Genomic DNA, 25,539 nt, shown 5'->3' with positions numbered 1-25,539 from the left:
ACCTTATATTTCCAACAGCTATTGGTTACAAATCATTGGCCCAGACTTAGAAAGTTATTGATGAATATATGTATATGATATCTATAATAATATTAGAAAACAGGATCAATACTTGTATGTATTATAACACCTCCCACATTTATATCAAATAGTTCAATCTATCTTTCAATCGTATGCCTTGCACACACACAATAACCAAAGTCATGTATTCATTTTGAAAAAAACAACTTTTACTTGAAATATCAACATTTTCTCAGAAAGTATAAATAATGATTTATGATTGATTCCATTTTATACAAAAATAATACATTAGGAGAAAAAAAATCACATCCTGCACAAGTATGAGTGCCCTCTGATCAGATGGCAGTAGGTGTGCCTATAATAACAGTCACACACCAACCAACATAATAATAACAAATGTAATGACCTAATATTGAACAGGAGACTGGATCTGACCCACTAATGATTTGCAGGGTTGGAAAAGTGTGTAATTAAAAATAATTCCTGATGCATAATTTGGTCCCCATGTCAACCTTTCCCATCGTTGTCAAGCAAACCGAAACTGAAACTGTGTGTTGGGACAAACTTTCCATACAAAGTCAATGGAGAGAAGGGAGTTTGCCTAACAGTACTAATAGTTGGGGGCGAACAAACACAGGCTCCAACGGACACATTTGGGCAAATAAAGTTTGCTTCTGCCCGAACACACCTTGGTAGTGTGAGCATGGGCGTCTGTACCCACAGCAGCTGCTCCTCTCCCCAACATTTCTCAGCCTCTTTGGATTCCTGGATGATTAGAGCAGCTGCTGTCACAACACTGCCCACTTTCATGTCCCTCTCCTTCACAAAATACCAGACGTACACAACTTGTTTTGTTTCTGAATACTTGTCAATATTTTCATCATGACTCTGGGGGGTTCCTGCCGGCATGATTTATGATAAGGAGTTATTAACAATGTTTGTCCTATTTGGTATCTCTTCACATTAAGGCAGGAAGTGGGAGAAGAAGAAAGAGGAGGAGGGAGAGTCCCATTCCTGAAATTCACCTGAACCTGTGTGCAAACAACAGGGAGGGGAAGGGCCACAGTTGAAGTGTGTGAGTCAGTCCTCCCTGCGTACATTGAAGTTGACTCTTATTCTTTGGCATATTTGTCACACACACACGCACGCACGCACGCACGCACGCACGCACGCACACACGCACACACACACACACACACACACACACACACACACACACACACACACACACACACACACACACACACACACACACACACACACTCATCCATCTGCTCTTGTGTTAGTTTACAGGCAGCTTTATCAACAGCAACTCCAGTAGGCCTATATATATATAATTATATAATGTATATATGCAATTGTTGGTGACTTCACTGATAGTGCATATTCATTTCCAGTCTCAAGTGTGTCGAGTTCTGTGCAGAATCCAGTTATCCAAAGCATTTCTTACACCGATTGACACATTGCATAGTCCTTTCAAGATTGTCAGTCTTTTCAATCACAGTATAAACAACTTGAACAACTTGAAATGATGAATCCCTCTGCATTCATCGCCTGCACTAACTGAGTGTAGAGGAAAAATATGGAAGACTCCTTTTAAAGACCAGTAAAAATGTCTAATGCATGCATACAAAATCAATACAGGGTTATTGTGATTGTCACACAAATCTGCTCACGTGCAGGGCTGTTTGTGAAGGCCTCCAGGAACTTGAGTCTTTCAGCCTTCACAGAGGCTGATCACTGTCTCTGTTAGTTGCAGGGTGCCTCGATATTTCCACCTTAAATCACAGTGTAATTTAAGTGGTCCCAGAGCCTTCGTTTAAGTCTGCACCACTTAAACAGTTTTTGAGTGCTTTTTGGGTGCTTGATTTTTGTTCCTTTGCAATGTCAGAAAAGAGGGTGATCGGGGGCATAAGAAAAACTGAATACTGTTTTCAAAGATTGTGTTTAAAATCATCCTGTTTATCATTTGTGTGCGATGGAGGTGAAGCAAGTCTCTTCACTTTTCAGGTGAGTTTTTTTGTTTTTCTCCCTCTCTGTCCCCATTTCTCATTTTCACCGTCTGGCCCGCTGCCTCTCCTTTGGTTTTGTTGACTGACTCATCATCCAGCGCGCCGTTGCCGGTTATTAAGAGTTGTCATGGTTACTGTGGTGAGAGGGTGGAAAAATGTGCCTCCGTTGCCGGGCACCGGGGAAGTCAGGTGGACGCTCTCACCAAGCTTGAAGAGGACACTGAAAGGAGAAGGAGAAAAATGTGAGACAAAGTAGTCCTGCGTTACATAAAACAATAAAAACAATCTGTCCAGTACCACAAGTTATGTGATGGGCAATAAGGCTTCCTGGAGGTGACACATTTAAATGTAAATACCAGTGGTGGAAAGTAACTACATACAGCTTTGAGTAACTTGAGATTATCCATTTTATGCTACTTTAACAATTAATAACAAAAAATAAACGTATCCACAAAGGTTAAAGAACTAGTCAAATTAGCTCCATCTTGACAAAATGCTGCTTAAATGGTTCAATAATTACACTTTTAACTATGCAGTATTTTTATTCTTAATGGAGTATTTTATAGTGTGGTACTTTTACATTAGTCCTTTATTTAAATACGTCTTCCACCACAGGTAAATAAAACACCCCTGCACCTTCATGTGTGTGCCACACCTGACCAAATACATTCCTCATCCCTCTTCTCCTGACTCTCAAAAGCCTTGTTTCCATTTAAATGCTCTCCTTTTTTTTAGATTGTTTGTGGAATTTATTTTTCCCCTGGCTCTTCAGGGGCGGAGGTAGGTGACCCTGGTGTGACCCTGCGGCCAGCAAACAGCTCCACCTGATAAAGCTGACCCGCAGCTAAGACTTGAGTCATTAGACGCCAGGCTTTGAGCAGAGGTGAGTTTGAAACAGACTCAGGTATAATGGAGGGTTCTCGGTAAACAATTAGTTATAAAGCCGGAGCAGGGCTGGTTGTGTCATGAGAAAAAAAGGCTGCCCCGTCCAAATAAAGCCCTGATAAGAAAATACCTGGGAGAGCCTGCTAGCTAATTACCACCTAAATAAATGGGTTGGTCAAATGTCTCGGGTGTATGATGAAATACGTATTAAGTATCAAGAACTGTATCATTTTAAGGTTCTAGTGTTTTTGCTAAGTTAGTACTTTTTAATTCACTATGTTTCATAAGGAGTTTTTTTACTGACAGATGTATCGTGAAGTTACTTGGTATAAAATGCATTGGTGCTGTATCGATTATTGGACACAAATCCAAAATGTGTCCATGAAATATCTGAAATCAGTCTATATTTATACTTTATACAGGCAGCCATATACAAAATTGTGCGTCTTGTAAAACAAATAAAGCCTCTAGTTATATATAGTTGTGAACGTACTGATATCAGTATTTATCTTATCTAAAATATCAAACTAAAGAGAAAACACGTGAATGGGGGGCTGTAGCTCAGTGGGAAGTGTGCTGGACTTCGAATCAGGGGACAGCAAGTTCGAGTCCCACTGCAGTCAGCATGTCGTTGTGTCCCGGGGCAAAACACTTCACCCCAAATTGCTCCTGTGGGGATTGTCCACAGTACTGAATGTATGTAAGTCGCTTTGGATCTAACAAATGACATGTAATGTAATGTAATGCGAATATTCAAGTTATTTTACATCGTTTGTACATTTTTCATTTGTTTTACAAAATTAAAACAAGCTACACCTTGACCAGAAGGTTCCTATATATTGCCTCCTCATGGAGGTCTGTTACACCTCGCCCCCCCACTGAGGATATACTGCACTCTGAGCTATCATCCCTTCAACCCATCTGTCTGTCAGTAGCAGCACTGCGTTACAAGTGCTCTGACTCAGCGTGGGAAATTGAGCGTGTGAAAGCACCGTGGACAACATTTCAGGCTAGAGCGATCACTGAGAGCAGGGAGAAGTAGGAAAGAGGAAGAGGTGTAATTACCCAAAAAGAAACTCTACCCCCACTCAGCCCATCTCATCTCCAGCCTCACTGTAGCATGGAGCAAAGTAGCAGCACACAAGGCTTGAGAACCCTGATTAAAAGCGGGGCTCATTTCCTAATCGCAGAGGTACTCTCACCAGGGAGAGGAAAGTGAAAGGAGGCAGCATTAATCAAGAGGCGTTCAGGCTGATGGAGCAGGTGATTGATTAGAAGTCTATTTAAGAGGAAATAGGAATTCTGGGGAGTATACTATCCATATATCTGTCTTGTCTCTTGGTTTTAAACCAAGTGAAAACATTTAAATATCAGCAGCAGCTCCACACAGAAATTATAAACATTAAAAGGAGCAGTCTGCACACCTACATAAAGGATTTGTGTGCAATTGTGTTTGATTTAAAATGGTATTTACCCAGGAAAGACCCCCGAGTTGCACCATCTTGTTTACAGCACCATCCTAATGTGACAGGAATTAAACAAAGTCAACACACGATCATAACGCACAAACACTTCTCCCTGTCATGATGTAGTTCCTGTTAGTGTGTGCTTTGAATGTGTTGTTTCTCTTAATCAGAACAAAGTAAGGGCGCTTTATGTGTATAAACAAGAAATGAGTGTGCAAGTCAAAAAGTAACAGCACTATTTTTAAGAGATTTGATCAAACGTTAGAACTCCCCGTTGCAAAATATAATAATTTTAACAGTAACGGCGATAATATTTCAATGTACTGCTGATTATCATGCAAATACCCCAATAGTGATCACAGACTTTTTACTTTTTAACTTTTAAAACCGCAACGGCAGACAGAGAGAGGTAAGAACATGCAGCTGTTGCCCCTGAGATGAGATATGATGTGAAGGACTCACCGTTTTGCCTGACATGGAGCTGAGGGCGCTGAGGCTGTTGCCGTCTGTGACCACCATGGCCGAGGGGAAACGTGACGGGTGGGAATATTGTGGGGGCTCTTGCTTGTGAGAATACACTGCAGAGGAAAGTCAGATAGATTCAATTATATTTCCACTTTACAACACAAAAACAGTATATGTTGGAGGGTCTTGAATGTTTATGATGATCAAAAGGTAGCAAAGTCACTATTAAAGAAGATCTGGTCTAAAATCTAGTAATTTCTGAGGAAAGCTTTCATATCTTTCTACTTTTAGTATTGTAATACAGATAGGAAAGCAGCAAAAGATGACTGTTTTACGCTCTAATTGCATTAATAAAAAAAACTAAACTTAAAAGATCATAAAAGAGTGGAGAGCGTTTTTTAAGGCTTTATTTCTAAAATATCCACTGCTTCAGTTCAGTTCAAGTTTCCCAAAATGCTTCTTAGGGGTAATTTCTACACAATGATTTTCATTTTCTCCAATTACTCATTTGTATTGTTTTCCTCAATATTTTGGATTGTTTACCCTTTCAGACCGTAAAAATGATTTGCAGGAAACAAATTGAAAAAAGTACATCACTTCTTTGAACTGCACACACATATCTGTTACAGCAACACAAACAACAAAGGTTGGGATCCACTAGTTTAACTGACACACAAAGCATCCTAGAGGCTCTTTTACATATGTGTAACTTACTGTGTGAGTGAGTGACAGACATGAACGGCTGCTGGCTCATGTGGCTGGGGGAATGCTGCATCAGGCTCTGTTGGTGGGGGCTGTGGAGCTGCTGGGAAAACTGCACCGGCTGCAGCGCTGCCAGGCTTCCCGCCACACTGTTGATCACTGGCACCGACTGAGACTGTGATGTGTTCAAACCTAGAGAGACACAGCAAAACCTCAGTTAAAACATGTCCATGGTGGAGTAAATGAAATGACTTTCTCTCTTTTCTAAAGGGTTGGAGGACTTACTCTGTGCTATGGCCATGACTCCAGATAGAGGCATGATGAGGTTCTGGTGGTGGCTGTGATGGGAACTGTGGATGTTGGTCAGTGTGCTGACTGGAGGAAGTCCTCCACCTGAACCAGAAATCTGAGGAAAGATAAAAGAAAGAAAGATACAATTACAGTACTGATTTAGCTTTCTGATATTTCTTACATGCAACATTTTGAGTGTCTGCTATTTAGGTTCACATGAATGCATTTTCAAAGTGAAACAGATGTTGGGTAATAAACTAACAACAGACATAAATGTTGACTCAGTTCAGATTATTTTGTATAACACTGCACTTGTGTCACTCCACTCATACACAGCACACAGGCAAATACTGATAAGGAACAAATGTGAAGAAAAAAGCAGACTAGAAATTAGGATTGTGAATGAGTTTGTGTAGCATAAAGTAACTTTGTATTGCTTCATACAAATACCTAAGTAAATATTTGCAAAAAAAAACATGAATGCATTTAGTAATGGATATCTGGATTGAGATCCTCCCACTCGGTGGGGCTGAGACTATTTGACTACTGCCAGCTGCCCACAGTGGACAGGCCGGCCAAACACACATCTGCAGATAAGAAACTGCCAGCTCTGACCTGCTGCACAATACACTACCTGCCCTGGCTGTGGTAATTTCACACAATGTCGCTCCAAAAGGCAGAAGTATTTGGGTCTGGCAGGGAAGTCAGTGCACATTTGAATATTACAGTTGACCCTGAACAAGATAAGTAGTTCAGTCAGTTTGATTTTGTGTGAAATGGAGACAGAATTTAGCTCCAAATAATATATTTGTATGTCTTTATTGCTTTAATGTGTCCTTTTCAAATCTTTAAACCTAATACCCTGTTTAGATGTATTTCAGGAAGGCTTGTATGACACCTTACAAAGGGTCTACAGATGATGAATAGCCTTGTGGCTAATTCTGACATTGTTGTTTACTTATTTACCCTGTCCCTTCTCAAATAAAATAAAGTGAAACTAAACTTTGACAGCAAATCACACATAATACATCAAAAGTATTGTTGCACCACTGCTAAGGGTCACTGCGCAGGTTTCCTTGTCACTGATCAAATATTGGACTAGGGCAGAAGGGAGAAACTCTGAAGTTGACACGAAAAAAAACATTGGGCACAATCAAATATTGGCGTCATTTCTCTGGTAGAACAAGCAGCACTCCACCTGAGGCTCCTCTGCGAGGCATTTAATCAATGAGAACAGAATGTGTCTTTGTCAGGTTTATTGGCTGAGTGATGAACATGCCTGGTACACTGTGGTGAAGGCTGTGCCCTATAGTCCACCTTCCAAACAGAGCAGCACAATGTGTTAATTGTTGGCTTTTGCCCGTGGGTCCATGAGAGAGGAGGTCCAGGAACTTGCTTTGTACGTTTATGCTAAACGCAGGCTGGGTCTTATCTAATCTGAGGCCATGAGGGCCCAGGTGTGTTCACTCACCATCTTGGCGTCAGGTGACAGCAGACTGTGGCTGTGGTCCAGTCCTCCTGGAGACACCTGCTGGAGCACCGATTGGCTGGTGGCCATCCCGTTGCTGCTGTGGTGACTGATGGTCGTGGAGGAGGTGACCTCACCGGGGCCTTGGCTGTAACGCACTGAGAGAGAGACACACAGTTAGTTTCACTTGTCCTGTCCTACAACTATAACAGCTGCTTGGTCCTACAGCTATATTACTGATGTAGGCAGAGAGATAGTAGCCTCATTCTGTGCCTAGAAACTCCACTGTCACTCCAATCAACCTGCTCTTTAACTCAGACAGGGGAGGACAGAGCAAACAAACACAGCGACCTGTCTGCTGCTATCTGTGTAGCTCAGCCAAGGCCATTCACTGCGTTCCCTCACTCACAACAGTCTCTCTGATCAGCACACACATGCTACTGATGGTGTTCGTAATTACGTCAGTGTGGAGTTTCACTAGTATCATCAAGCAAATGTAGAAGTAGAGGTTAGAGTTATATTTTATATTATTGTGTGTTACACTGTCAGATGTTAAATACTAATGGATCAATGTGTGAGCACATTTTCACTATGGTGATTAATTTAGTTGAACAGAAAATAAAATGTGGTTCCCCTTAATACATTTCTCAAACCTTGGTTTTACCATCTTAAGACTAAATTAAACAATCAGAGAATTTCGAATGTGTTAAATCTATGGAAAGATGTGAAAGTAACTAAAAACTAAACCTGTCAGTTCAAAAAGAGAAAAATATGTTTACTTGTCATCAATAAAGTCCTAAAAATGTTACTTAAGTACAGAAGTTCAGTACACCTTATATATGTTCACAGTGATGTATGTAATTCTTCTTTTAAGGGCTATCACAAAATCTCATGTGTAGACCTGAAACAAAAAAAAGACCTCTTGTTGTCTCTCACTGGAGGCCCAAAGGAATGCTTCACCCCACCACAACCGACAATCAAATTCCTGTTTGCCGATGCAGGCCCCCTCTGATACCAACAGAGTAAACATTACACAATTACAAGCAATGTCAAACACATTCTTATCCTGTGGTCTCAGACTCACACAGACACAGAGAGCGTCCTTCCCTCAGTGACAGTGTAGAGACCAGTGACAGTGTAGAGACAGACTCTGTTTGCACTCAGATCTCCCATCTTGCCCGAGCCCTCCGTCCCTGACCCAGGTGTGACAGCCTGAACGCCCTGTCGGGGTCGCTCAGACATGACAGGAGGCATTGATATACAGCCATTCTGAGATAAAACGGAGGGAGAGGCGCTGACACTAAATGTGACCAATGACGGGGGCATTGATTTCTTGTCAGGACTCGAAACTGAACAGGATGTGTTTGCTCCGTGTGAGGAAAACAAATGATTTTTCATCGTAAAAATCGTGCAATTCTTTAAGAAGTTGGATGTGTACGGATTCATGATAATCAGATGCTCTATATTCAAATCAATAGTTTGAGAACTGGGAAATACATGCTGCAAACAGTGATATCACAGTCACTCCTATGCCCTTAATAAAAAAGTTACAACCAGTAGCTGGCTAGCTTAGCTTAGCGTAAAGACTGGAAATGGGAGGAAACAGTCTCCCTGGTACTATTCTTTTAACTACAGACACTTAAAAAACAGATAACGCGCCGTCTGAAGCCAAAGAGCCATATTTCATCCTATAACTGCCCTCCATTTTGTTCAGCCCACAGACTTCATATTGTCTTCTGCAACATACTAGCAACCCCACTACACTCCACCGTGCCTTGTAAACACCGCCGCAGAACAATAAAGCACTCCATTGGACTCATGACCCCCATTGCCACACAATAGAGGAGGACTCATAAAAAGGCAGTTATCTCTGAGCTGGGCGACCTCTTAAAGTGTCAGAGGGAGAAAAGGATGCTATTCAGGACAGTTTTGTTTCTTTGGGTGCAGCAGTAATTCTAGCTGCAGGGAGTCTCATAGTAAGTAGAAAGACTTCCACGATCTTCACTAAGAGACTCTCAGTTACTAGAAAGCTAATGTAAAATAAAGGTTTTCTACAAACACAGATTAAGTGACTAACCACCAAATAAAACTGTAACTTATAGATTCTGCAAAAGCTAAAGAACTGCTCTGGCAAGATGTGACAATCCATGAAAAACTGAAGGGTCTTTTTCGAGAGCAGGGGGGAGGGCGAGAACTTCCGAAGGGGAGTGGTAGCACGGATCTTCAGCAGGTTTAAAAGGCTCTAGCTCCCTGTGTGACCCATGTAATATCAAAGCCTGCCTCTCCAACCCCAGGCAGTGCTCATTGTAGTACCGCTGCATATGACAGACCTCCTGGGTCTCTGCAGGACGTATCCAGGCTCTTCTTTGTGGCTCTCTGGGAGAACAGAGCAGTGGAAAGTGCAGAGCTAGGCCATCCTTTTTCCTGTGTGTGTGTGATGTTTCGAACCGGCCTGAGGTGACGGAAAGCAATGCAACCTACGGATAAGACCCCCCGTACTGTGTCTGATCAGGAACTTCTGAGTCTGCTTGTTTTTTAACATGCAGAACGATGATTCAGTGTAATGGTGACTCTAGCTGCCAAGTAATCATCTAAAAATACAAAATTACAAGTAAAAATCCTGCATCCATATGCACATGGACATAAGTATTATAAAAGTTAAAGTACTTGTCAAGCAGAAAAACGGCCCCTATGTCATAAGTATAATATTTTACATTATGCGATTCTTACTAATGTTCCAATGTCTAGGCAGCATCTGACTGCTGTACCTAGTTTTGTCTACTTTATATACAGTGAGAAGTTTAGTGCAGAGGTTTCCAAAGTGGTTAGTTCCCTTCAAATGGTCACAAAATATATCTGAGGAGTTATGAGATGATTAATGAGGCAGGAACAGGAAAACATTTTTTTTTATAATCTGTGCTTTTTGTAAGGTATTTGAGTTGTATCACTTTTGGGTTTGATTGTAAAGACTTTTAGAGGTGAAATTGCTCTTTGGGGAACATGGCCCCAACCAAAACCTGCTTTTTGTAAAGCTAAATCATTAGGAACAAATCCTTTACATGCACTGTAATTTTTGTAATTATGATATCATTTTCTGAAAAAAGGAAAATAAATATTTAGATGATTTTAAATCAATTAAAGGGAAGTAAAATGTCAATAATGTCCCTCCAAAATATATAGGAGTAAAACTATAAGTTAACATACAATGGAGATCGTTTGGTATTAATGTACTACCACCATTGCAAACAACAGTTTGTTTAAAAACGAATTAAATGAGAAAATCAAACTAATAAATTGGCCAACAAATGTATGGATTAACTAACTTGTTTGGGGAATTAATGCTTTGAAGTCAAATGTCATAAATTAGATTGATTACGTGATCTCAGTAAACAATATAAGTGGATGAACAGTAGGTAAATATTAAATAAGAAAACACAGGTGCGTGTGCTCATAGAACTGCCAACAAATGTAATCTTGCCTGAAATCAGTTTCATTTCTGAAGGTAAAAAAGCCACCGCCAAAACTGCACATCACAGTGTTTGACTGTCCATTCAGTTGTGACCGACTGATCAACGAGCTGAAACAGAATCAATAAAAACTCCCAAAGTACGAGGAGTTTCTTTGATCTGACCCAGCAGTGACCTCTCTTGTGTGACTGAAGGTGCAGCGGCGGTTTAGGGAGGGGGGGACTATAGCTTTCTCTGTAGGCGCAGAAGGGGTCATCAGTCCTGTCTGGCCAGAAAAGAGCCCATTCCTCAGTGGACAGCTCCTGCTGCTCCAAGTCTGCACCCAGCCTCAGCAACTATACCAATGCCCATAAAGATGAGGGGGGAGGCTTTCAAATCAGTCCTCCTCAAGGCCCAGCAGAGATAAATGAACCTAGGTTACAGTCACTGCAGTCTTCTAATACACCACAGACAATGGGACCGCCTGCTGAGGGAGAGTATAGAGAGTTGAAGTCAGAGGAGACCCTTATCAAAGGCCTGGGAGATGTAGTAGCAAAGGATTTTAATTGTCCATTAAGCATGCATAATACAGGCCGTGCCCTAGCAACGCAATGAGATGCCCTGCTGGGATATTATTGTCAGGCCAGGGGCTGACACTGAAAAACAGCTGATGCTGTCGGCAGGATGCCAGCAGGACACCTTGTAAGCAGCCAGCTGAGGGTTTTTTTCAGGGGGGGCGCAGAGTATGTTTCGCAATGCACCGAGTCTTCCCTTCTACAACCTTATCGCTGACCCCTCTGGCTTGGCAACCTGAGGTCAATGCCTGGTCAGGTGTTCTGAGCATCAACAAAAAAAAACTCAAGCAAACAGACAATCACCAAAGGTAAAAGAGCAAGCCAAGGCAAACAATTTGTTTTCCCTTCACAGCTCGCCTCGTGTTCGAACACGAGAGGACAACAATAGGCTCTGAGTGAGACTCTCAAATCACAGTTTTATGGAGGTGAGTGATGGCACGGAGGATAATGCTCTGTGAGGCCTATCAGCTTTGTTTTTATGTCGTATACACAGGTAGACTCAGTCAATACTAATTACTCCGAATGCAAACATCAGGTGAGGGTGAAATGGTCAGGGCCAAAACGCACAGCATTTCCTTGTTGTGGAGACTCTTTGAGCGGAGTCATTAGCAACCTGCATGGGAGGAGGAAATGTGGAAATGACGGCGTTATGTCGAAGTAATCTGGATGTGTCTGTCCCCCCCCCTGACCCTGGCCTGACCCTGGCCTGTCACAGGATTGCTGCCCTTTGTGACATGCTTCTCCATGCTGACTTTGGAGTGGAGATTGCAGGTACAATGTGGATTGTTCTCAGTGTGTTTTCAAAGATCAGAATAACAATGGCATTTGCTCAGCTCACTCACTCACGCTCATTGATCACTTCTCCCCTGTTTCTCTGCCCCTCTGATCACATCAACTGTGCTTCTGACCATTTCTGACAGCGTTTTCACACCAAAGACACTAAATCATGTATTTATTTGCACTATTATCTAAAATGTAGGCGTAAATACTGTAAATGAAACGTTCTTAATGCGTATTCTGTCTCTAGTCATATGGTCTTTTTGTGAATGAATGATGAATGCAGATGATGAATCTGCAGACATGACAGTTAAGGGAGAACCCCACTGACCTCAACATATGTTAACAAGTCTTGGAAAGTATTGTGTGTAATAATGTAGGTACAAGGTTTTAACAAGACCAAGATATTGCTGAATAAGTAAGACAATATCTCCATTTATGCTGTATCAATTGTGTGACCTTTTATTTTAAACTGTCTGACAATGTTAAAGATGTGCAATGCTAAAATTATGGAGTAAAAAGACAAATCAGTTATCATGACACATCTTCTCTGCTTTCTGTGATGCTGAACTGCATGCAAAGTAAAGTCAACTGTCATCTTACTGGGAGGTGAAGCGCTGTTGTGGGGATGATGTGGCGAGCTGTGTGACAGCAGAGAGTTCATGCTGTGGGACGGTAAGGTGATGGAGTCCATGGCCAACTTCTGCCTGAAGGCTTCCTCTTTACGCCGGTTGGCGAACCAGTTGTAGACTCGCACTTCAGTGACCAGATTTGAGCCGAGGCCCTGAGCTTTGGAGGGGGAGACGCCTCTCTGAAGACACTCAGCTCTGCAGATATCAAATAAATAAGGAAAATCAAAAATGAGGGTTAATGTTGTTTCGGTCAAATATTTCTAGGAAGGTATAGGAAGTTGTTGTTTTAAATGTACCTGTTGCACTCTTCTACTAAAGCTTCCCGCTCCTCCTTGCTGGGGTTCTTCTGCCGTTCGTAGGCCTGGTACAGGATTTGCTGGGACGCAGGCCCCCACTTGAAACGATTACGTCTCATTTTCTTACAGGAGGGTTCGCTTCCGACCTCTTCACCAGTCTGACCCATGCCCTGACCAGACGGGTTGTACTCTGGGAAAAAAAACATCGGATCCTGATTGTCTTTATCTGTCATGTTGCAGCCAGAGCTGTGCACTGCCTGGTTGAACTCTGCAAAAACAAAAAGATGTACATTCAATACAACTCATTTCAAAATGCTTTCTTTCAATGCAAAATCACAAAACCAAAATGCATATCTGTAAAACGTTTACCCACATGATAGAGGTATTTTCTATCAAATAAACAATATATTTCTCGCTATGATGAATTATGACTAAAATTGCTGTAGGGGAATGTATATGTCATCCTACATGGTGAGGACATGTCGAACCCACCATGATATTGAAACCCCAAAAAAGCACTGTGATGTTGCTAACTACACATTACAGGACGGGGCCAATCTGTGAGAAACTCAAATATTAACTTACGTTGGAGAATTTCCCGCTGTTTCCTGACATACCAGGTGTAGAGGGCGGCTCGCTTCGTTGTTTTCATGGGCGTGCCTTTGTTGAGGTGCTGGGAGAGGTGAGACTGGTTGAGCCCTGTGACGTCCACAACCTCCCGTTGGGGGATGTTGTGCTGCTGCATGTAACCTTTGATCATGCGGGCAGCACGCCATGGATCCTCTCTGCGTTCAGATAAAACAGGAGCAGAAAACACATTTCACCACTGAACTATACTGCAGTCTTTAGAGGGCAAAACCAGCTTCACATTTCACATTTATTTGGCTGACATAAAGTTCTGGTCTTAAATTAATATAAATACATGGTGAAATGCTTCATGTAAGGGGAAAGAAAATGTTATGGTAATGATCGTAGGCATTAAATGTTGTTTATGTATATATTTTACAAAATCTACAAATGTGGAAGTATTAAACACATGTTCCTTCACCTAAATGTTTTTCAAGGCTTCAAGTTTAAAGGGTAACAAGTCCTCTCACTGACAACCCGTTTATCACTATAGCCCGTTCAATAGGCTGTAAATATTTTCAAAGGTTAGTTCAAGTGGATTCAGGCAGGTTGAGGAACTTGGACTTAGTATTTGTCACCTAAACACATAATGTAAACCTGGGAAAAAACTAGATTAAGTTTGTGTGAATTTAAAGCAAGCATGAACTGTACAAATCTAAAAAAAACAACAGCTACAACATGAATCAAACTTAGGTTGACAAGAAATTCTGATATACTCAGTTATAAATATACTTGTAAAATGTCTGTATTGGAAAAACTTGATAACAATATTAGGCTAAGTCATACATTTGAGTTAATATTTATATTATAATGTTTACTCACTTCCTTCTATGATCAAATGTTTGTAATTGTTAATCAAAAATACATTGGAGTCAGGATAACTTGAAGATATAGTCGAACGTGTAAAATTAGATATATTTAATCTTTTAATCTTATAAAAAAGCGACGTTCAGTTAAACTCAATACATTATTTCGTTTTTTAGTGCATGTGAATTATTACAATCTTTGATTCCAAAAATGAATTTAGCATCAAATCGTGTTCTTACCTCTAGAAACAGCGATTGACAAAAGCCTACTCATAAAACGTCTAATTTCTGCAGCAGTATTTAGGTCTATCAAAAACAATTCTGAGGTAAAACGGAGCCATGACCTACAATACGAGATTAGCAGGCCCAGACACTGACATCGGTAATTATAGCAAATCTAACACGCCTGTTTGTTTTGGAGAATGTGGAGGCCTACATAAATCTGCGGGTTAAGTGGGAGATGTTAGTTTATAACTTTTGACAATGAATAACCAGATCTCCATTCACTCTAATCACATGCCACTGTGTATCTTTCCGTTGATGATTTATAGAATACAATTAATAATAACTACACGTGGGTTAGTTTTGATATTCTTCCGGTCGTGTTAGAGCTTTAAATATTAGTTTTACAGTAAATCCAAAAACTCGGATTGGAATAAATGGATTACGATTTGTTTGGGATGTTTTTGTTTACTGGCATAATAGGGAAAAAATAAAAGATATAATTAATATTATTGTAAATATTATAATGCTATTCATAATGTGTATTATTATTATGCTATTCATAAATTGTATTCATATTGTAATTAGTATTATTATAAGTATGATTAAGAAGTTTTGTATGTTATGTTATTTATATAATAATGATAATAATTATTTATAATAGGCCTAGGCCTATGTGTTATTCTAAATGTCAGACAGACGTGCATTCACTTTCTCTTCGTGTCTGTCGACCATTGCCGGATTTATTTTTATCGTTGAGAGGTGGAGTATAGTTAATAATAAATAGCCTAGATCTCAGTTCAGCTGATATTTTGCAAAGGTAAAGAAATAATAATCCGTGTGGGTAATTAGTAACCAGAATGGAAAACAGAACCACGGCGGGTTATTTTAAAAATGTAAACACAGAAGGGAAATGCATTTGCTATTGCCTATAGGCCTACATGTAGGCTATTTAAACAGGCCTTCTTTCCTAACATTAACAAAGTTAACAGAAAGAGCATTTTGAGTGTGTTATAAATAAACACAATAACCCTGAATATGCGCATATTTTCACTTCCTCGTGACACCCTTCAAAGTGCGATTTAACTTAATTTTAACTATTTAAAAAAAGTTTTTAAAAAAGTTATATAAAGTAGGCTAGGAAAACTTACGCCAACATGCGATCCAACTCGGCCCTCTGCTCCGCAGCCTCCTCGGTGTTGAGCGACTGGAGCTCCTTTAGGATCGGCGGGGTGTCGAAGTCGTCCCCGTCGTCGGAGCCCTCGTCCCCGGACAGTTTGCCCTTGCTGTGTCCGTTGGTGAGCGTGTGGAAGACGGGCTTGGAGTCGGAGTCCGTCCCGCTCATCTTGCCGCTCTGCGGAGGAGCTGGGGAAATGGGCAGGTTCTCCAGTTTTACTCCGAAGCCCGGCGGGCTGGGGTCCAAATCATCCAGGGCCTGGATCAGAACATCTCTGGTTACTCCCGAGTCCAGCAGGGCGCTGAGGAGCTCGTGCTGCAGGGATGTCAGCTTGGATACCATTTTAGAGAACATTAAAAACACAACATAGGCCTGCTGTGAGCGCGCTGCAGCAGAGTGAAAAGGGGAGGTTAAAGTGGGATATTACAAAAAAAATAAAGCTACAAAATAAAGTTCCTCTCTGCTCCAGTGTTGTGTGAGTTTGCGGCTCCTGACACCTGCTCCGAGAAGCTGCTTCACTTCCCTGTTGGAGGGGAGGATGGAGCTACTTTGTCATGATGCTTGAGTGCATGCAGGGGGATATAAAACGTGGTAATGAGTGGGCCGGCTGATGGGAGCCTTATGTAAATCCAGTGAATAAGGCCCGCTCTGGGCCGAGGTAGACATGTGTTTACACTGCTGCACTGCTGCTTTTATTGGCTGCCCTTATCAGCAAAACTTTCATGGACTTTGGACCCTGTTGTATACGGCATAGAGACTTTTAAGAAGGCGAGCTGCACATATTCACACCGCTGATGAAGTTAGTTCTTTTTAAATAATGCCTTGAAATAGCTCTGCGAGCAGTAGGCATACAAGCAATAGCCTATACTATTTATATTTCCTTCCTTATTTTATATTATTAGTTCGGAATATTGTAAGTGTCCTCAGTGATACATGTTAATAAACTGTTGCTGTCCTCATTAATTCAGATGTTTGTTTCCTTTAATAAAGATTTATAATCTCATTAGATCTCTATTTTCAAAATTACAATAATAATACAATATTTTATTCGTTTTCAACTTAAAACATCATGTAGGCAAACTCTTAAGTTTTAAACCTTGAAAACGTGGGACAGAAATCCCTTTTAAACATTTTTAATTGCCTCAATTGTCTCTTATCTGCACACAATGACACGACCATATAAACTATGTTGGTCCCTTAAATTGCTAAATGAAACGAATGAGGTTTATTTCACTTTGCAAATTTAGAAAATAGCAATAACACTTCAATTTACTCAGGAGTTAAACAAACACTTAATCATTAATAAGTGCAGAGTGATGTTATTAGGGACCTTTTCACCTTTGTTTCCTCGTGAAAGTTCTTTAAATAAAACAATAATAAAGCTGTTTAGCTGTTTATCTTCCTTTAGTTGTAGGTTAGGCTACCTCTGAAACAAAGACGGACTGAGGGTGAACTCACAGAGCAGGTGTAGCCAATGCTGGTGTCCAGTCTGACTTTAAAGTGAAATTTCATTCACATGTGCTTTTCAACTTTATTTATCTTATTTTGTTGCAGATATTACATTATGTTTTATCGTTAAAAGTAGTCGGTATAAAGTCATCTGGAAATATTGGCAGAAGAAGTCCTGAAAGTGGGATCAAATGCGTGAATAAAGTTTAATATTATTGATTTATTTTTAATATTTGAGATTGTTATTTGAATTATGTTTAGACTTCACAATTGGCTATTAATTAAAAATGACCCTTGTTTAACTCAAGTTAACTCTAGTCTAGACAGACATCGTTGTTCACAGACGAAGAAAAAACATATATCTATATTAAACAAACTGTATAATGAATGAAAACATAATAGTATTTTATTTTGTTTCTAATGAAAAAAAAAGAACCATAAATGAAACCAAAGCTAAGAGTTGCTTTGTACAACGTGAAGTGTTGGTATGTTTCACCTTTTTATGATCTGGGGGTCTATCCTTGTGTAGAACAGTGTGTTTTTATCACACGTGACACAGATAAATAAATACAAATCACCAAATAGCATTAAAAGACAGTTGTTTACAGTTCCTTTAAACTAGGGGGAAATAGCATACTAAAGTTGCATGAACTTTACAGGTGACCTGAGGACGATACTGCTTAAACACCCTTCAGATTGACTTTCACCCTCATTAAAATGCTTATATGCATGCGAGATGAGACTTCAAATCCCTTTAGATTATACTGTGATTTCTGAACGCTTAACATATGCTTAAAAATGTAGTTTATAATGTCTCTATAATGGAAATCTCATATTATATTAAGGTAATAATATGGAGATTCTGACGACCTACTGATATTATGAGATCAACAAAATGGCATGTGTGCCAGTCAGGTTACAAATTACGACATTTTCCAAAAGCAAATTGTGTAGTTTCTTAATTTCCCTATCCATTGAAGAGAAAGACAATTTTCACTTGACAAAAAACGACCAGGAGCCACTGACCTCCTCTGCATGATGGTTTACAACAAGATACTTAGCCAATTATTGGTTAGACGTGTAATCTTTCAGTATAGTATCAACGTGGTTGATCATTAGTAATACACAGGATTCCCTAAACCTATTAGCAACAGAGCTAATGTGTTGTGAGGCAGACAATGCTTATGGTTGTCTGAATATAAAAATGTCATAAACATTTTCTAAATACAAAATTGAGGAAGAGATAGAAGTTCAATTAACAACCCATTGCTCTGTCCAGGAGACCATTCTCTGTAAGAAAGTTAATGATATTATTACAATGAAGTCTTATTTAAGGTACTTTTTTGTTTTCCCGAAATACATCTTCAAACTGTTTTTCTTCAATCTAAAGATCCGCTTCAGTTTTCGGTGTGGTTGGTGTCATTAAACAGATTACACTCTTATCTCCAGCTACTATTCTTGTGTAAAGTTTCCCTGAGTTACACACCTAAGCTGCACTTCGCTCCGTTGTGTAAAGTGCCACAGCTACAGTAATAACCCAGTGGAAACAGATAAATTGTGTCTGCAGCTCCGTCATCTTAAGGTGACAAGTTAATGACTCATGTGTTCGTTTTTAAATCCGAGAGATTGATTTGTCCTAATACGACAACAAAGGGGACAAGTTGATGTCTGACACTAAACCTTTTTCCCACAATCACAGTGGAACGGACGGTTAAAGTAAAAGTTGGATATTGGTTTCAAACTGAAGATGTATTGGGAAAAGTAGATGAAAGACCTTATGTGAAATTCATGTGAAGCAAAAAAATAGATTTCATGACAGTAGTGTCAATTCATTGAACCAATTTATACAAAGACATGGATGTTATGGCAATTAAAAATCATAAACATAAAATAATGTGTTATCTGATAAGTACACACACACACACACACACACACACACACACACACACACACACACATACACACACACCTTGTCATCTCTGGCCGGCAACACTTTGGCGTACAATTTCTTGGCACTTTCACATGTTTCCATTTAATATGTGTCAACCATTAACAACAAATAATAACAAGCAGCAAAAAAGTGTTTATCCAGGAGACAGACCGTCACATCTGTTGTGAAAGAGACCTGAGCACTGAAGCGCTATGTGGAACACGCAGATCTATGACACATGCGTTAGGGTAACTGGGGGGACAGGGACCATCCGGGACTGGAACTGGTGCCTGTTACTACACCTGTCCGTAGAGACAGACCTGAGCAGATGAGTCAGGCAGAGACCAACACAGCAATTACTTTAAAGTTACCACAAAGAGTCTCAAGGTTGTCTCAATAACACTGATGCCCTTCATATGACCTACATGAAAGCAAACAAGTCGATCGAAGAGAAGATTGGCTAATTCCATCTGTTTTACTTAATGCCTGTCCCTGAGCTCTTTCTGTTTGGGTGCCGTGAATCAAAACGATTCACGGCACCCAAACAGAAAGAGCCCGTGTTTACATTTTCAACAGCAAATTTCTGCCGTGAGTGCCTAATTTCCTGGATCCTGTAACAAAAAGACCCTCAAAAGGACACAGATGGATGTCTGTCCTCGCCTACAACGTTGTGGTTTGGACCCCACAAAACAGGGCTCCAGTTGAATACAAAGACAGACAAATGGTGTTGATTCCCTCTCAAACAACATAACAATAAGATCATTGACTGGAAAAGGGTTTGTATCTGGAAGTGGGCATAAGTGAAGTGCCAGCACAACGCAGGCCCTCAACTGCGTCCACATCTATGAGGCCACAGCTCTCCACGGACGCAGAACGTGTAAAATTAAGGATTTTTAAGTACACAATGGTACGATGAAATCCATCCCTTACCCTAACTGGAACCCAAAGAGATCAACATGGAGATCTTTGAGATTGTAAATTAAACACCCCAAGGTCCTTAAATGTCACATTTGTGGATTTTTGGCCCATGTTAGTCAAAGGTTGAGACTTAAAGTTTCCAAGCTCAAGAATGACCTCTATTACTGCTTAAGATGTAATGCTTTATATTTATCTATTTCACACCTGCTGCACTGAAGGCCTCAATAATAATTGTTTCTGCCATGCCCGGACAGGAAAACATGAAAATACTGAAATGGAGTTTAGATAAAAGCCTTAACAAATATCAACATCCATGCAAAAAAACTCAGAAGCCTATAGATCTCGAGTTAGAAATGTTTTGTTTTCTAATTTCTTATCTGCAAAATACTGAATAAAATGGTTTTCATTAATTAATTGGTCTGTTTATGATCAATCTCTGAGTCTGGATCAGGCCAGCGTCAACCTGTTCTCTGGATCATTTGAGAACATTATCTTCAGGAACGTAAGTTACTGATGTTGGCTCAAGGTGTGCTTGGCTGCTTTTTCGGTTTCTTCACTGACCTCTCACGACCTCTAGCTCCTCACTTCATGGCCTGGTGGGTGCACAGACTGGAACATTTGGAAACTGGCTGAAATAAAAAAGGGTAAAGTACATCATGTGTGCGTGATATTCAGGAACCAGCGGCCATGTAGCGTTCCACAGACTGAGCTGGACCTTACCCTCAACCTGAACTCTCCGACCACTCGTGTCCCCTCAGAGACTGGAAAATACTGCTTGCTTTTATAACATTCTGTTACCAGTAGCTGTGAAAAGGGGGGACTCATGTTGAAGTTAATTCTGAATTGTGTAACAACTTTAAAAGTCCGACTTAAAGGAATAGTTACAATATATCTTAGTTTATCCTAGTTTAGCATAAAGACTGAAAACACAGGGAGGCCGCTAGCTTGGTTAAGTCTAAAGGAATCAGAATATGAATACTAGCACCTCTTAAGCTTACTCATTAACATGTATCTTGTTCGTTGACTTCATGCTCCTAAAAAATTACCAAAGACAAAAAAAACAGTTTAGCAGTTAAGCTAGGCATCGGTTAGCAGCAACATGGCAGAGACAATTCCTGAAAAGAATGCAGCAAACTCAACATCCTCGCCTACACACATTTGTATCAACAAAAAAAGAGTTATAAATATAGAGTTTTAATGCAGTTTAATACAGGCCAAGCGACAGGGGACAGGATACTGAAGCCCAGCAAACAGCGCTCATACAACATACTGGAGTCAGTCAGAAAAATTAAGAGGACACAAATTAAAAGAAAGTAATAATCAACATAATGATAAAATATAACTTACAGTGACAATGGAAAGTAACTGTGACCTCAAGGTGACGGCAACACTTCTGAAGGTCATAGCTTGGTAAAGCCGAATAGTCCGGCATACAACATCTTTGAAACTGATAACCTTTGCTATACATTAGTATTTGTATGAAACATTTGTAAAATGAGATACATGTTGATAAGTGAACTGTAAGGGGACTGACAGGCAGATTTAGTTACATTCAAAAGGAGATAGGCTAGCTGTTGATAAGCTCAATTAGACCTATCCAGCTGCTAGCTTTAGCTTTATATTTACCAGACAAATGTGGGAGTCTCTACAAGAATGCAAACACGCATATTGGTCAAATCTGCCAAACTTCTTTTTTTTTTGTGAGCAGCGTTAAAGGTGGGGTAGGTAATTTCGTAGAAACCAGCTCGAGTGCGCAAGAATTTGAAAATACACAACCGGAGAAAATCTGCCACTTCTTTACAGAGCCCCTCCTCCAACACACACAAACGCGCACATGACCAATGAGGGCACGAGATAAGTTTGTGCACAAATGGAAGGCTGACAGGCAGGTAGGCCATCCAGTTATTTTAGCCGGGCCGGCTAAAATGATTGTTCGTGCTTTATTACGGCTTCCACAGATGACATTTTTTTATGGATTTTTTGTCAAAGCACTTAAAATATTCATTGCTATCGGGATGTTAAGAGCATTCCATGGAATATAACAAAAAGTGTATGGGCCGGTTTCTCAAACTTACCTACCCCACCTTTAACAGGGGACATAATAAGAGATTATGTTTAACTTTACATGAACAACAGATACATTTGCTCTTTTTGGTTAGTTTTGGCCAAGCTTTTGCAGGAACATTGTTTCAGTTGACTTAACCAGGAAGTGTGGGCAAGAAAAAACAATCCTCTACAGAGAGCTTAAATAATTGAAATAAAAGATAAGGGTTAAGAGAGCACAATTCTCCTCTGTTCTTGTGAACCCCCTAAAAAAACTTATTAATCATGCAAATCGTTTGGCTACTTTAGTGATTATCATGGGTTGTTAAGGTTTCTCTGTTATAAATCCATCAGTGATCACACTTTTCCACTTGTGCTTTGATTGCATCGCAGTGTCTTTTTATTGGGTTGAGCTGCAGCTTTGATCTCTATCAGAGCAATAAGATGTCGTCACTCCACCCATGAATCACAGGAAGATGGCTGCACACAAAGAGAGACACATTTTTGTTTGCTGCTGACTGATACAAGTGAGGATATAAGGAAGAGGAAAGTGAAATGTGGAATCCATCCACTCCTCCCAATCCATAAACATGACCTGTGAATGATCCTGCACTGGGAGAACTGTGGAGGGCTGCCAGTCTGTAGCGTTGGCGGTGTGTCTCAGTGTGTCAACACACACTGCAGCAGGGTGTGTGTGTGTGTGACCGAGTGTTTCTGTGGGTTTGAATCAAGACCAAGACTTGAAAGTTTCTCGTCTGTGTTTGCTCTTCATGCAAAAGGTGTGTGTGTGTAGCTTTTCCTCATCTTTTCTTTTGTTAAATCATGTTAGATCAGAGCAGCTTTGAGGTTTTGGCTTAGTCACTGCACAGCAAATTGGTTTCCGTCTCAGTGTTGTTTGATTACGTCTTAACTTCTCGCTTGTATAATATTGTTTTTAAAGTATTTCCTTACAATGACAAAGAAGCTGATAAGAAACATCAAACAGACACAACAACAGATTTGGGATTTTCCAGAATGTGAAGACTTGTGTTTTGAGACATGAACTAAAAATGTAATGTGATGCAGCATATTGTTCGTCAGGTCAGGATGACCCATGGCATCAGCCAGACCCCCGCCCAAACAGTCTGACACTCCCAAGCTTTTACTGGAACTGAGCCACGCTGATGTATACTGCCAGAGCAAAGTCATGTTTTACATTCATTGCACAATTGGAAATGTGATTTTACAGCTCCCATTATCAGACGACATTTAAAGGAGATATTTGATGTTGCAAAGGCCATAAATCCTTAGCAGTTCAGTTAAGGAACCCGTGGAGCCTCTCCGAGCCAAAGCAAGGACTAAACTTTCCGCTAGATCAAGCCAACACCACATCTTGCATTTGAACGCAATTTTAGGGCAAATACAAGCAGTTGTGCTCTAAAATCATTATAAGATCTAACTTTAAGTAGATAGTAATCGCCACATGTGCCCATACTGAACAAAAGAGCAAATGCAACTAGGACTATGGTAATATGGACTGATCAAATTCAGACATGTTTCTCTCCTGAAAATGTTGAAAAGCATTCAGCATGACAATGTGCACATTACCTCTCGGAGGTGGATGTAATATGAAATAAAATGTATCTAATAGCAAAAATATATATGAAGTAGAAGTTTCGTCTGTTTTAAAAAAGAATCACTTGCAAATGGCACAAATGATCAACAAACACAAAACTATTTGTGTGTAGGGTGTGTTATGTGTAGTTAAACGGTACTAATATATATCTAAGGTTAAAAATGCTGATGCATTCAACAATGTATCTCGGCCTCAGGATGGAAGAGAGGATTCATTCTCAATATCACATCGTATTGACAGTGTGCAGATGTTTTATTTTATGGTTTTATTAAAAGTGTGTGTGTGTGTGTGTGTGTGTGTGTGTGTGTGTGTGTGTGTGTGTGTGTGTGTGTGTGTGTGTGTGTGTGTGTGTGTGTGTGTGTGTGTGTGTGTGTGTGTGTGTGTGTGTGTGTGTGTGTGTGTGTGTGTGTGTGTGTGTGTGTGTAGCTGATGATGATCTCCTGGCTCTCCTCCTCCCAGCTGCTTCTCTCTCCTGCTGCATGGCTGCTGGTCAATATTGACTCAGGGATCGAAGCAACAGCCACTTTGTCACGGTGCAGGGGGCAGACCTGCTATCTCTATGGCATCAGGTGAAAACAGAGAAAAATCAACTCATCATATGTCAGAATTAAAGAAATGTATGATAAAGGAAACATGTTCAGATAAAGAGAGATTTGCAACACTAATGCTGTTTGAGATAAGGATAAAGGTATCTTTCGTACCAATGCACAAAACTACGACACTGAAACTGATGAGTTCAACCATCATTCATTTAAAGTATTCACACCTGTGTGTGTCCTACTGTGTTTTCTTAAAACAGGCCTATTGTACAACACAGTTGCACCTCTTAGAGGACATGTGCATCATCCTTCCCAATATTAATATTAATAATTCATGTTTGTATCTATGGACATAATGTGTTTTTGTTGATCAGAACCTTTTAAACTAAAGGCAGATAAGAATTATTGTGTTACCATTTTTAGATATGTTGGGAAAATTAAAGATATTTACTGGGAGAAAAAGACATTAGTTGATTTCACAAATGTATTGGTAGGGAAAACGTACTCAAAATGTAGTAAGCTCTCAGCAGAACTCAACATACAATATCTCTGATGTTTATGTCATTCTTCGGGAAAAAAACAATGTTTGGCGATACAATAACATGGTTCATAACAAGCAAAACTGTCTGTGCACTGTAAATATGTTCCATCATTGACATTTGTTCCCTGGTTATCTATTAGTAATTGTTAAACTGGTCAACTCTGGGGGGATTTGCATGATTCTGACAGCAGTTCATGATCTCCAGTTCCATACCAGTGGTTCATTTTGCATAGTCCTGTGGTGAAGGCATAGAAACATAGGGCTCCTTTTGTATAGGAGCTAAAGATTAGCTGCAGGATGTGAAGCTCCTCTGAACCTCTTGTTGAACTCACTGCTGTCACCTAGTGACGGCAGGACATCATGCACTGACCCACTCTCATCCATGCACCTGCAAAATGGTTGGTGTTCATGATGTTTTGGTAATTTTCTTCCATGTTTTATTCAATTCGCAAACTATACCAGATTTGTCTTCTTATTTTAGAGTTGTATTGCCCTGGTCACACAGTGTGTTCAAATGGCATATAACCATAAAGTTTAAACACACATATCACGCCTGACCTTATTTTGAGCAGACAAACTGTGCCAGGTCCATGTAAGGTGTGTCATCGTGCAATACAACGCAGGAGAAAATAACAT

General features: G+C 40.2%; 1 protein-coding gene across 2 annotated transcripts; it reads right to left on the bottom strand.

Moving 5' to 3' along the window:
• Window positions 1-208: 208 nt before the first annotated feature.
• On the bottom strand, window positions 209-16,538 carry hnf1ba (HNF1 homeobox Ba). Of its 2 annotated transcripts, none has more exons than XM_034207041.1 (10): window positions 15,843-16,538; window positions 13,622-13,821; window positions 13,037-13,226; window positions 12,712-12,935; window positions 7,314-7,468; window positions 5,837-5,957; window positions 5,564-5,743; window positions 4,847-4,962; window positions 4,393-4,437; window positions 209-2,253 (listed from the first exon to the last, which is right to left on the bottom strand). In XM_034207041.1, exons 1-10 carry the CDS (start codon window positions 16,220-16,222, stop codon window positions 2,233-2,235), a joined length of 1,632 nt encoding a protein of 543 aa, XP_034062932.1. In that variant the 5' UTR covers window positions 16,223-16,538; the 3' UTR covers window positions 209-2,232. The 2 variants fall into 2 exon arrangements, with proteins under 2 accessions (XP_034062932.1, XP_034062931.1); XM_034207040.1 differs by having other exon boundaries at window positions 13,037-13,304; window positions 15,843-16,534.
• Window positions 16,539-25,539: the final 9,001 nt, after the last annotated feature.

The sequence above is a fragment of the Gymnodraco acuticeps genome, unplaced genomic scaffold (genome assembly GCF_902827175.1).
Source record: "Gymnodraco acuticeps unplaced genomic scaffold, fGymAcu1.1, whole genome shotgun sequence".
Lineage (NCBI taxonomy): Eukaryota > Metazoa > Chordata > Actinopteri > Perciformes > Bathydraconidae > Gymnodraco > Gymnodraco acuticeps.
Note: the sequence above shows the minus strand (reverse complement) of the source record. Positions and strands in the feature narration are given on the sequence as shown.

Excerpts from the sequence above, each read along its gene's own strand:
- hnf1ba (XM_034207040.1), bottom strand. The coding sequence starts at position 16,222 with ATGTTCTCTAAAATGGTATCCAAGCTGACATCCCTGCAGCACGAGCTC. Across the intron at positions 5,958-7,313 it reads TGTCACCTGACGCCAAGATG|ATTTCTGGTTCAGGTGGAGG; the intron begins GTGAGTGAACAC and ends ATCTTTCCTCAG. Across the intron at positions 4,963-5,563 it reads GTCTGTCACTCACTCACACA|TGTATTCTCACAAGCAAGAG; the intron begins GTAAGTTACACA and ends TTTCCTCTGCAG.